Source organism: Pteronotus mesoamericanus, unplaced genomic scaffold, assembly GCF_021234165.1.
Source record: "Pteronotus mesoamericanus isolate MK-2021 breed Mesoamerican mustached bat unplaced genomic scaffold, CSHL_Meso_final contig_90, whole genome shotgun sequence".
Lineage (NCBI taxonomy): Eukaryota > Metazoa > Chordata > Mammalia > Chiroptera > Mormoopidae > Pteronotus > Pteronotus mesoamericanus.
The window spans coordinates 10,615,695-10,628,628 of NW_026555277.1; the positions used below are offsets into that span (position 1 = coordinate 10,615,695).

The 12,934-nt window shown below is 42.2% G+C and overlaps 1 protein-coding gene across 1 annotated transcript in view; it reads right to left on the reverse strand.

The window, feature by feature from the left end:
- Positions 1-266: 266 nt before the first annotated feature.
- XRCC5 (X-ray repair cross complementing 5) overlaps positions 267-12,934 on the reverse strand; it is a 91,953-nt gene continuing 79,285 nt past the window's right edge. Inside the window, exons 19-21 of the mRNA XM_054585680.1 lie at positions 12,138-12,205; positions 1,508-1,582; positions 267-486 (exon numbers count right to left, since the gene is read on the reverse strand). Coding sequence (XP_054441655.1) covers positions 472-486; positions 1,508-1,582; positions 12,138-12,205 — 158 coding nt within the window. The 3' untranslated portion in view covers positions 267-471. The remainder of the gene's footprint in view (positions 487-1,507; positions 1,583-12,137; positions 12,206-12,934) is intronic.

The following is a 12,934-nucleotide window of genomic DNA, read 5'->3' on the forward strand; positions in this document are numbered from 1 at the left end:
ATGCCACCATTTAATCAGCATAACTTGTGATTGCTGTGGAGGCTTAGACAATGGACCACACCTCCTGGATGGGGGGACTGAGAAACCCACTGATCACCATGCCATAGTTTTGGGTGAGAGAACTTCAGGAGGGTTGCAATCCTCACCAAAACAGTAGGTCAGGAGGAAATCCGTTTTCCAGAAACTTCAAAGCGCAGGTGTTATATAATGAGATCAGTAAGACCACAAGAGAAATAACACATCAATCAAAAAATAACAATGACTCTTTATAAACTTGTTTGGGGTCTAAATATCCCTTATGTGTGTACATATTCATTACACAAAGAATCAGGAGATGCCCTTCCGCGTGACCTGCAGAGACTGTCTCCAGAGCTCCCGGTCCCCTGGAATGGCTGCCTCCAGGTTGCTCTGTGTAGAAGTCCCAGCATGGCAGCGATGGAGACTCCTGTAGATTCTCCACACGTCCAGGACCTATATCAAATCCAGCTGTAAAAAGGAATGACACATTTAGAAAGGAACCGGGCCAACTTCAGACCACTGATGCTCCGGTGAGAGAGTTTAATGACAACAGCTCTCTTCAGTGGTAGCTTGCATGGACTTGCATAGCTATCCACTGCTAACTACTTCAGGACTTAAACACCAAGCATCTCCTCATTACGATCCTAAGAACTTCTCTACAGAAAAGCTGAAAGTTTTTACTGGACAGCTGTCATGTGAGGCTTAAAGGCAGAAAGTTTCCACACATGAAAGATGGGTATAAAGGCCAACACTTTTTACAGAGCCCCCCAGGCATCCAGATACAGGGCTATGAGATCCAGAAATCCCCAAATGCCTATTAGCCTGTTTTGTTTACATTAAGTTAAATGAGAATATTTAAGAATTAGGCTTTTTAAAGGCCGTTTTTCACTTGTCAACCCACACAAATTGCATGTTGTATTGTTTACTTTGGTCGAAAGCGATTTCAGTAAATTATGACATTTTGCTCCTACAGGAATAGCCTCACCAGCTGTTTTTAATCCTTCAAAGAAAAGGATAAAACTGAATGAACAATATAACTAAAACCACTGACCAGAGATTTCCATTATGAAATCACCTATCTGATTAAATTTATAACGGCAATAAATAGTAGCGTGGAGAGCTTCTGGAGTGTTAGAAATTAAAACACAAATAAGAAACAAATCTAGCCCTGGCTGGTGTGGCTCAGTGGATTGAGCGGTGACGTGTAAACCGAAAGGTGGCAGTTCGATTCCCAGTCAGGGCACATGCCTGGGTTGTAGGCCCGGTCCCCAACTGGGGACGTGCGAGGGGCATCTGATTGGTATTTCTCTTGTATATCGATGTTTCTCTCCTTCTCTTTCTCCCTCACTTCCCCCTCTTTCTAAAAAATAGTAAATAAAATCTGAAAAAAAAAAGAAAAGAAACAAGTCTATAAGCAGCCTTTGTGCTATATTTACAGCTCAGATGACTTCAATCATTGGAACATCTTGTATATGTTAAAAGTACTTACTAAATCATCCACATCACCACCTCCTTCAAAGACGGCTGCCGTGACTTCATTTGGATTTTCTTTGGGAGCCAGAAACTGTGAATATAAAGTTGGTCATGATACTGAAATAACATGTCCCCCCCTTTAGATGTAGAAACGAACCACTGGCACCGTCACAGACAAACCTAAGACCTGCTACCAATGGCCCAAAAGAAACATCATCTGTTCCTTCATTTGTCTCTTGATGAAAGGAATAATTCTGAGGTTGAATACTCCACACTAACTAGTCACAGAGAAGGTTCTTGTCAGGAGGGAGAAAATGACATGGCTCCCCAAGGCAGTGACCATGTGGCGGGTCCTATGTCAGGCACTAAAGATGCCTGATATTTCCATTTGTGCTTCCACAGGAAAACACGAGGGGTCACTAGGGTTAAGGAGAAAACCAAACTCCCCAAAGAAGTATGTCCTGGTCTCCTTTGAAGGGATCATAGGAATGAAGGGTCAGGACTTAAAGATTGTAATCAGCTGTTCTTCAACTCCACTGTGAACAAAAGGAGCGAAAAAGGAAGTACTTCCTGTACATGATGTAAAACAAAAAAATGGGCAAACTTGGGAGGTCGTTCAATTCCTTTTCTGGAAATCCTTCAATCTGCATTAGAAACTGTTTGAAAACAGGTGGATGAGAAGACTTCTAGTGTGCCCTTCTGTTCAGCAGCCCTGGAGCTTCTCAAGGCAGACACAGCAGAGCAGGGCCTGAACAGACGTCTGCAAGGATCTAGGAATGAAACTCAGACTTTAAAGGGCAATGAGTGCCCTTGAAACTATCTGAACACTCCTGTTTTCCCTCCTGTCCCTCCCAGAGAGAGCAGTGGGGACTCTTTTTCTCCAAGTCTAAGAGCTGGGTTTTATTAACCACTTATCTATCCTAACAGAAGCGATCTTCTGGCAGCACAAGTACTTAGGCAGCAGAGCCAAGCCTGCAGGCGCGGGGGAGGTGGGGCATGCATCTCGGGCCGCCCTGCTCAGGGTCAGTGGGCAGGGAGCCCGCTCCTGCTCCCCGGCTCCCCCCTCTGAGGGAGAAGCGTAGTTATACTTTCCTCCTGTTCTCAACATGAAGAAACCCAAGAACTGCTTTTCTTGTTATTTTTATGTTACAGTGGATACAATCGAGGCCTCTGAAACCTCAAACTTACAGACTCAAATATGTCCCTTGAAGGAGTCACCCTTTCAATACTGGGCTGTGCGGCAAGTCTTTGGAAGCAAGTGCTGCAACACCCTTCCAGCCCTCTGAGCGAAACCTCACACACAGGTCACAAAGCGCCACAGGGGCGGCTGCGCGTGCAGAACTGGGAAGTGCACACGGCAGAGGTGGTTGGTTTCTGACACACGTCTCTCCTGAACTTTTTAACCCTCGGTCAAAGCCACCTCACCGTTCAGTCTCCAAATTTGACTGAGAGATTCAAGAATTTATGGTTTTCTAAGGGCATTTATGGATCTTTCCATAGCCCTCTGTTGACCCTAAAGTGGACTGTGTTCAGTACTAGAATCAATGGTATGAGAGACATAAAAAGCTAGCAATACGTGTACAGTCTAGAACAGAACTGTAATGAAGATTCTATATTGCTAATTCTATTCATTTATTTAGGTTAATTATTAATAAAGAAAATTGAGGGTCAAATACAAATTAGAAATCTACATATGTATTTGTATATGGCTTATGTCTAAGATTAAACTCTGTTCTATCCTAGACTCCCCAACTGATCTTTATTTGTGACTTCCCAAATTATTATCACTATTAAAAATAATCTTTATTTTATTATTCTTCTCATCATAATCATTAACCCCCCTATGACTTTCCCTATGTCAGACTAAATAGAACAGACTAAAGGGGAAAGACATCCAGTTGGGATGAGAAGAATAAAAAGTAGACCTGTGTCTTGCTATAAGCCTTGTGAAGCCACAAATGACCGGCACCTTCCAAACACAAAAGCTATAGGCTGCAAGGTTCTGTAGTCCACTGCATCTTTTATTACCCCTTAGTAATTTAATCCTCGATAGGTCCTTATTGATGAATCTAGAAAATCCCTCATGTTTTTTGGCACACAGCCCTAAAAGCTCTGATTCTCACTCCCTCCCCACCTGCAAAGCCCTTCCACACTGCAGTTACAGGATAAATTGAGGCAGGACTATCTGCACAGTATGACTGTGGTATATATAATTAAACACAAATGGCACATCTCTGAAACTAGGCCAAATTCCTAGGAAGAGTGGAACAGCAGCAAACAAACTTTCATTTCCATCAAGTGCTGAACATCTGCAACTGATTTTCCTGATAGATCTGCTTAACATTTCTGCGGAAGCAAATTATGGCTAAAAGCTGGGCTGCCATCCATTATCCTTCCCAAAGCTCCAGGCAAGGCTGAGCTCTTACACATATCATTCCTCCTCATCAGAGGTTCTAACTGCAAGTGATTTCCAGGCTGCACAGTGACAGGGAAGCAAGAGCTATAGCAGAGAATTCAATGGTTGGCCCGCTTTCTCAATAAAGGCAACAGATTCTCTGAAGGCAGGAGAAAGAAGTAGGAGTCAACGCTCATCTTTTCTTGTTTTCTTTCCCTCTGCAAGATGCTGAAAAGGTAGAAAATAAATAGAACGGCCACTTGGATGATATACTCCTGCTTCATCAGACCACCGTCATTTACTTGGGGCTACCAAGAAAGAGCCCCCGTATTTGGAGATCTTCAGGGAATGGATAAACTATTACACTGAAAAAGAATCCTGGCCCCAAGCAGAGAAATGTAATCAATAGCCTCTATATAGAAATTTCCAGTCCTATTCCTCCATAAAACTAGAAAGTAACAATCAGCTTCTGCTCAGACCCTTACTAATCTCCAAATTAAAAGCACAAGGCTTTCACTGGGCTGATTCCAACACCATCATGTGATTCCAAAAAAAAATCACCCATAATCCAGATACATAAAAACATCAGGAAGAATAAAAGTCCACTTGTGTGTATTTTGTCTAAAACAATACACTCATACATTCAAGCTTAATTAATGCAACCAATAGCTCATTTCATGCTACAAGGGCAGCGTAGCAAGGAAATCCTACTACCCAGGGTAGGAGAACAGAGCCCTAACCTTAGCTCTTAGTCCCTCTATATCCCTGGGCAAGCCACCTAAACTTTCTTTAGAGAATTTTCCTAAAAAAAAAAAAAAAAAAGGAAATACCACCACTTACCCTATCTATCTCAGGGGGATACAGTAAGTCTCAGATGAAACAGTGTACACAAAAATGCTTTTTGGTATTATAGCTTTTAGGTTCCAATATCTAGGAATATGTCCAACATATGTCCCCAAAATATGTATAACAATATCCATAGCATTTTTATTCATAACTGTCAAAGTCTGGAAACAATCAAATGGCCATCATGAGGAAAACGGGTGAATAAATTGTGTTATAACCACAAAAGGGAATACTACACTGCTATAATAAAGAATGAACAACTCTTAGCAACATGGATGAATCCTTACAGGCATGATTCCAGTTACAAGAAGGTGAAGGACAGGCAAAACTAGTCTCAAGTGACAGATGTCAGAATAGTGGTTACCTCAGGAGACAGGGGAGTTATGACTGAGAAGGAACCAGGGAGCCTCCTGCGGTGACGGAAATGTTATGTTTTGCTCTGGGTGGCAGGCACCCAGATACGTGAATGTGTGAGAATTCATCAGGTTGCACATTGGAGATTTGTGTATTTACTGTATGTATGTTCCACCTCAATAAAAATTTAAAAATTATATCCTACAAGTATCAGGCTCAAAATAAATGTAAGGTGAGACTGTGACATTTTCATTATTGCTTCTCTTGAACTAGCATATGGAGCAACTACACAAGAGATTTAAGGCAGACAAGGAAAGTGGAAAAGAGCAAAGGAGAATATTGTGAGGTTCAACAGGGACCAGCCGCTAAGAGACAATAGCTCTCAAGAAATGATTCTTAAATTCTGATCTTATAATTCCTCACAAGGCTTTGGTGACCTTTCTCACACTCTCACACACAAAACTGGTGCACTCTTGAAAGAGGGAGTGCGAGCGTCCTTTCTGTCTGTAGGGGTGGCGGGTGGCACCCTAAGGCATGGGGAGTTGGCGCCATGGTGTCGCAGAAAGAGGACTGTGGTCCAGGGGCTCGATTCTGGTCAGCTCTGCTAGCCATGAATCTGTTGTGCGACTCTGGGCAGGTCAATTTCGCCTTTCCAGATGGCATCTGAAAAATGACCAGATTGCTAAGCTCTGAGCATCTACAGGGTAGGGCAAAGGTAGGTTTACAGTTGTGAGTATGCAAAATATAGTTTATCCTTGTGTGATTATTTATTAATTATTGTATTATTTTTCATATGAAGAACTTACTTTTCAAGTAGGTAAAACCTACTTTTACCCCACTCTGTATAATGCTAAGGTGGAAAAATTAATCAATGTCAACAACAATAAAGCTAGCTAAATTAGGTAGCTAAAGGAAAACAAGTGCTAAAAGAATGATCCCCCACCCCCACAGAGCTTTATCAAATGATTATTTAGGCTAGCTCAGCCTCTTTGAATCCATAGAGAAACAATACTCCAAAAGCCATGGGGACTAGTCTTTCCCCTCTCTGTTTTTTAAAAATATATTTTATTGATTATGCTATTACAGTTGTCCCAATATTTCCCCCTTTGCCCCCTATGCTGGGTCCTCCCATTCCTTCCAGCAATCCCCTACACCTTAGTTTATGTCCGTAGGTCGTGCATTGAAGTTTTTTTGCTCCTCCATTTCCTATACTATTTTTAATGTCCCCCTGTCTACTTTGTACCTACCTGATATGCTTCTTAATCCCTGCACCTTTACCCCTGTTCTCCCCCTTCCTCCTTCCAGCTGAGAACCCTCCAAATGATCTCCATATCTATAACTCTGTTCCTGTTCTGGTCGTTTGCTTAGTTTGTCTTTTATATTCAGTTGTTGATAGTTGTAAATTTTCTTCCATTTTAATGTTCATAGTTTTGATCTCCTTTTTCTTAAATAAGTCCCTTTAACATCTCATGTAGTAATGGCTTGGTGATGAACTCTAGCTTTACCTTGTCTGAGAAGAACTTTATCTGCCCTTCCCTTCTAAATTATAGCTTTGCTGGATAGAGTAATCTAGGTTGTAGATACTTGCTTTTCATCACTTTGAATACTTCTTGCCAGTCTCTTTTGGCCTGAAAAGTTTCTTTTGAGAAATCAGTTGATAGTCTTATGGGAACTCCTTTGCAGGTAACTCTCTGCTTTTCATGCCACTTTTAAGATTCTCTCTTTATCTTCAACCTTTGTCATTTTAATTATGATGTGTCTTGGTGTGGTCCTCTTTGGGTCCAAACTGTTTGGGACTCTCTGTGCTTCCTGGACTGGTATGTCTATTTCCTTTGCCAAATTTGGAAAGCTTTCTTTCATTATTTTTTCTAAGTTTTCAATTTCTTGCTCTTCCTCTTCCCTTTCTGGCATTGCTATGATTCGGATGTTGGTACATTTGGAGATGTCCCAGATGCTCCTTATATTATCTTTGTTTTCTTGAATTCTTTTTTTCTTCTTGCTGTTCTTGCTGAACGTCTATTTCTTCCTTATGTTCCAAACTGTTGATTTGAATCCTGGCTTCATCCCCTCCACCGTTGGTTACCTGTAGATTTTTCTTTATTTCACTTAATGTAACCTTCATTTCCGCACGGGTCTTTTTTCTACTGTTGCTATACTCAATGAGTTCTTTGAGCATCCTCATCAGCAGTGTTTTGAACTCTGCATCTGATAGGTTGGTTATCTCCATTTCATTCAGTTCTTTTTCTGGGGTTTTGGTCTGTTCTTTTACTTGGGTCATATTTGTCTCCTCAATTTGGCTGCCTCCCTGTTTTTTTTTTCTGTGTATTAGGTAGAGCTGCTTTGACTCCCTGTCTTGGTAGCGTGGCATATTGGAGAAAAGGCACCTGTAAGTTGTGCAGGTCAGAGCCTTAGGTGATCACCAGGGTGGGGCAACCCACTTCACTGCTTTGTGGTTCTGTGTTAGGGGAGGGCTCTGAAAGAGGACAGTGCTGCTGTCTGGCCTCTGGAGGTTCACCTGGGAGGAAGATGTCTCCCGGCTCTCGCCCAGTTTCCAGTGACTTCATTTTTTCCCCGTATGCCACTGGTGCCCTCCTAGCTGTTGCCGTGGTGCTGAATCCCAGGGAGGTGGGTCTGCATAAGTCCTAAGTCTGTGCAGGCCCTTTAAGAAGGGTCTCTTAAAAATCCGACTGTGTGGTCAAGCCTGGGGCTAGGATCCCTCGCTCCTGAGGTATCCCTCCCCATTTTTATCCAGCACATGTGAATGTGGGACTGCCCATTCTACTACCTCTCCCTGTCCATGCCACACCATGTCTCCACACTTCTTTGCCTGTCTCCGCCATCTCTGCCCCTCCTACCCATCTGGATGAATGTGGCTCCTTTAAATCCTTGGTTTCAACCTTCCATACGGCTCAATTTTCTGACAGTTCTGGGTGATACTTGTTTTGTGGTCTAGTTGTGATTTTTTCTCTTGTTGTGCAAGGAGACCTGTGCCTCCATCTTGACTGGACCTGTGTTTACCTGTGCCTCCATCTTGACTGGAAGTCCTCTCCTCTCTGTTCTTAACATGGAGTAAAAAGGATGGAGGACTGGGGGTGGGGCACAGGAGCTGTCCTACCATTGGATTCCTGGCCAGTGACTTACTGTGAGATCTCAGACTGATCATTTTACTTCTCAAGGCCCTAAGTTTCTTCATCTATAAAATAAGAAGTTGGCACCAGATCAGTACATTTCAGGTTCTGTCCCCTGGGCATAGGTGCTCTCAATCTGCCACTCCCACTGACCATCAGCTGAGGTGTCTACCACCTTTACCTGTTTCACATGTCAGGCTTCCCTGTAAGCTTTCCGTTTTAAAAATAAAAACTTAGCTAACAGATCATTAGGATTTTTTCCAGCTGAATAAAATTCTGTTTAACATAAGCCAACGTCCTGACTTAGTTAAGAATCTGGCTTATTTAGATTCTTCTAATCCAAGGCTTCTCAACAGTGTCATTATCAACATTGGCGGCCAGATAATTCCTTGGTGTGGGGCTGTTCTGTTTCAAAACATCCCTGACCTTGACCCCACTAGGAGTAGTAACACGCCCCCTGTTGTAACCTCCAAAAATGTGTCTGGACTGCCAGATGCCTCCTGCGGAGCAAAATCTCCTGGTTGAGAACTACTGTTCTAACCCTAATACAGGTTAGCAAGAAGAAACCTAAAAAAAGGTAAAAAATAAACTTCAAGTGGACAGTCAGTCTATCCTGACCTTTCAGAAGTCACTGACTCTTACTGAGTGTGGCTTGGGACAAAGGATGTCCCAGGAGCTCCTGGAACATGCCAGCACGAAAAGCCACACCTTCTACCCACCAGCAGGCCTGGAGAATAAGCTAATGGATGAAGGGCACACAAAAGCTGTACAAAGACTTTACCAGACATCAATGTCAATGGCATGTCTAAGAATAGCAACCAGAAACAGAAACAATTACAGAACTGAAAGGTTATAATGACAATAAAAATGAATATAAAAGTGGTAACATTTATGTTGAGGTTTCAAAATGCAATGAGAGGTACTGATACACTTAAAAGAATGTGACTGTATCTAAACTTACGTCATGGAAGAACCTTCTATTTCTGTAACACAGCTGACTTGGCTATATTTCTCAAAGAATAAAAAAAATCCACACATTTCTAGAATACACTGGGGGAAATGGCTCTCCTTAAGATGTGCAAGTGTAAAGATACGATTTAATTTTAATTTAAAATGGACATCCTTGGATAATTATTTCCTTTCAAGTCATCAACATTGGACAGCAAGAATCTGACATCTTGCCAACTTTAAACAACTTGTAAATACCTTGAAAGAGTTTAAATGCACTGTAAGGATTGTTCTTCAATCTCTCTAATTATAGGCAAGTTTCCTTAATTGATTATTTGAGAAGTGACCAAATTTAACACTTCTTTTAAAGGCAACATAAATGAATGTTTTAGCACACAGTCCAAAGCGATTACACTTCCTGAACTTGGCTAAGGGAAATAGCGATGCATGTCTCTCCTATTAAAACCACAGGGAATGAACTGCCATCAGCCAGACTTTCTCTGTCACCCTCCCCATTATCATCTGTAAATGCGCTCTCCTTTCTACGCCTCACTCCAGAAATCAACAGGTACCATGTAAAAACGTTTTTAACACAAAGGATTAAATGTTCACTCTGAAAAACAAAGTGAAGGGTCCGTGTGCTATTGAAGCACACAACACAGAAGCGGAATCTTGCCAGTCAGACAAGTCGGTGTGTGCAGGTGAGTTAGAACACCGAGCTCCACTCCTCCACTGCAATTACTATGTTTTCTGCCTATTCAAAGGTGAAGTTTTCAGAATTGTCTTAAATTACAAATGACTGAAATCAGTTCTGTTGATAGCACAATCATGTAAGGACCACCCTATACATAGTCATTAACTGAAATTCCTCTCTACAGCTTAGTTATCAGACATCAAAATTCCTGATGGGCAGGTTCCGTGTCCTTAAATTCCAAAGAAGATACCTGCTGTGCAACACAGAACAAACCTCAGGCACTTCAGATACTTTGCAAGAAGGATATTGTCCCCTTTTAGGTTTCCTTCCTCCATACTGCACTGGATTCACTCAGCTGTGACACCTTTGGTTAAAGGTACCTCTGGAAGGAAAACTACGTTTTTTAGATCAGTGTTCCCCTCTTCCTCCAAAAACTGTAATATATGCTCAACTCTCATCTAAGTTATCGATATTGCTTGAATGCAATAATGACTAAAATTTAAGTATTTGTGTTGATCAATTTTACTTGTTTAGCAAAAGCTGATCGATAAGCTTCACCCTATGTGGTGGTCAACTTTAAGTATCAACTTAGCTAGGCCGTGATGGCCAGTTGTTGGGTCAGGCGCCAGTCTAGATGTTGCTGTGACGGTATTTTGTAGAGGTGATGAACATTTACAATCAGCTGAGTTTAAGTAAAGGTTACCCTCAATGATGTTGGTGGGTCCCATCCAATTGGTTAAAGGAATTCTGCCACCTTAAGACTGTAACACAGAAATCCTGCCTGAGTTTCCAGCTTGCTGGCTTGGGGACAAATTTCAGATGGGCCAGCCTCCACAATCACATGAGCCAATCCCTTAAAATAAATAAATCCGGGCCCCCCTGCCCACTGCTGCCCCCATGCACATGCACATTCTATTGGTTCTGTGTCTCTGCAGAGCCTGAATGACACAACCCAGTTCAAGGGGGAAATAATACCATGCCATTGTATGAAGTAACAAACAGAAATACAATGTAGCAGTTAAGTGACACTCTCTCAAGTACTGGCATACCCACGGTACTGCTTATGGCAGAGAGGGTGCAGACACCGTGGAACCCCTTCTGAGACAATAATTAGCATCTTAGGGTTTGCTTCTAAAATTCCAGGATATTACTCCCTGAAAGCAAAATGTGCTTAATAAAAATTCCTGCATATTCTGCACTCTCCCAAATAATATTCCAGTTTCTGCCAAATGACTCTAAAAATTCAAGGCATTTTTAATTTGGCCTGAATTTAGCCGTCAGGTGAACACTGCCAGCCTTGTTCCTGCCATTCGCTTAACAGATTCACGCCTGGCATTGCAGACCAAGCTCCCCCACAGCGTGTGCACCGCATGTTTGAGTCTCATTGCTTCCCTCTGCTACCCTGAACTGATCAGTTGAGTTCCTAGAAGACAGGGGTGCTGTCCCTTCACCCGGCACAGGGCCTCGCAGACAGCAGAGGCTCAGTGCGTAACCGCCAGCTGCCAGCTGCTGTGCTGGCAGCACTGTAACTGACGCTGAGTGTTATAAACCATATGCTTTTGAGCTATTCAATTTAATTTCATTAAAATCTCATCCAAAACCTGAGGTACAGTGAAGGATTACTGAGCTACACAACCACACGTATTTGACTTGGAGCTGAATCAGATTCAATACTTGTACACCAAACAGGGAGACCTTGGCCTAACTCTCTGTGTCAATACAAAAGACCTCATACATGGGGTCTTTTACTTACTGAAAATACCAGATGTGCCTTATGCCAGAACACCAGTGTTCTGCTACCTTGCTGCCCCTTACAATCTGAATTACAAATTCAAAACCATGCCTAGGACCTATCTTGGAGAAAAAGTACCTTGGGGGAGGGGCCTGGTCATCAATTTTTTTTTTTTTTTTGGTACAAAATAGCTCCCTCGGTGACCAATGTGCGGTCAGGATGGGAAAAGCTGGGCTAGACAGATCCCACAGCCTTTACCACGGTCTAGGCTAAGCTTGGTATGCACTATGGACTTTGGCAGCTCTGGGGCTACTGAAGCTGGGATTACAGGTGGGTTCTAGAAACATTGCCATAGACTCTGGAAAGCTAAGTGAGACCACAATTTCTCCCACAAGGACGCTGCAGCTGAAGCAATCTGCCTGCTGGCTGACTAAAATGGGCACACTAAATTTAGTTAGCCTTAAAATTTAACTTCTTCAAGTAAGAATGGGTATCAAGACAATAATGTTCACGGCGATACATTATCTAGAGACAGGGAGTTTTCAATACCTTTTTGGCTTCCTCTGCTGTGACAGAGCTTCCAGAAGCTTCATCTTTGGTGATCAGAGTAATTCCATCTAAAAAGTAATTCATAGAGTAATATCCAAGTACAGAACCCCCCCCAATCCCACCTTTCTTCCCACTGTATCTCCTCCCATTTAGTACTGGGGATTTTTTAAACTATGGTGGTGCTCTTCTCTGTAAGGAATATAAAACTATAAAGGCACTTAATTTACATTGTTCCTTCCATCTTACATTATCCTTTCTCCCATTTTTGCTTGTGGAAAATAAAGGCCACATCTCAAATGCCCCATGCTCCATGCAGGCTTCCTTGCTTAAATCCAGATAGAAATAACCTCTCCTTCAGAATTCTCAGATCACTTTGTTTATGCTTTTGAAATGGCTCTCATCATATCTTATCCTGTAGAACTATTTGTATAAATGTTATCTCTCCTAATGGGACTATACACTTTTCTCTACGGCAGGTTTTGTTCACCTTTATATTCCCCTCAATGTGGTACACAGCAGAAGCACAGTAAGTAAATGATAACTGAATGACTGTATGCTATGGTCCAAACTCATTAGGTACCCAATACGGGAACCTGAAGACACTTTGACTTCCAGTAGTGTTGCTGGCTATTGGCAGAGTGGTGAGAAGGCCAAGGTCAGGAGGAAACATGCTTTTAACACTGGCCGTGTCTAACATTTAGGGCAGTACATCAATTTCAGCTCAGTGAGAGCAAATCAAGGATAGAAAAATCTACCCTTTTAGTTTTCTCTTCTAAGATTTTTCTCCTGCCTCAAAT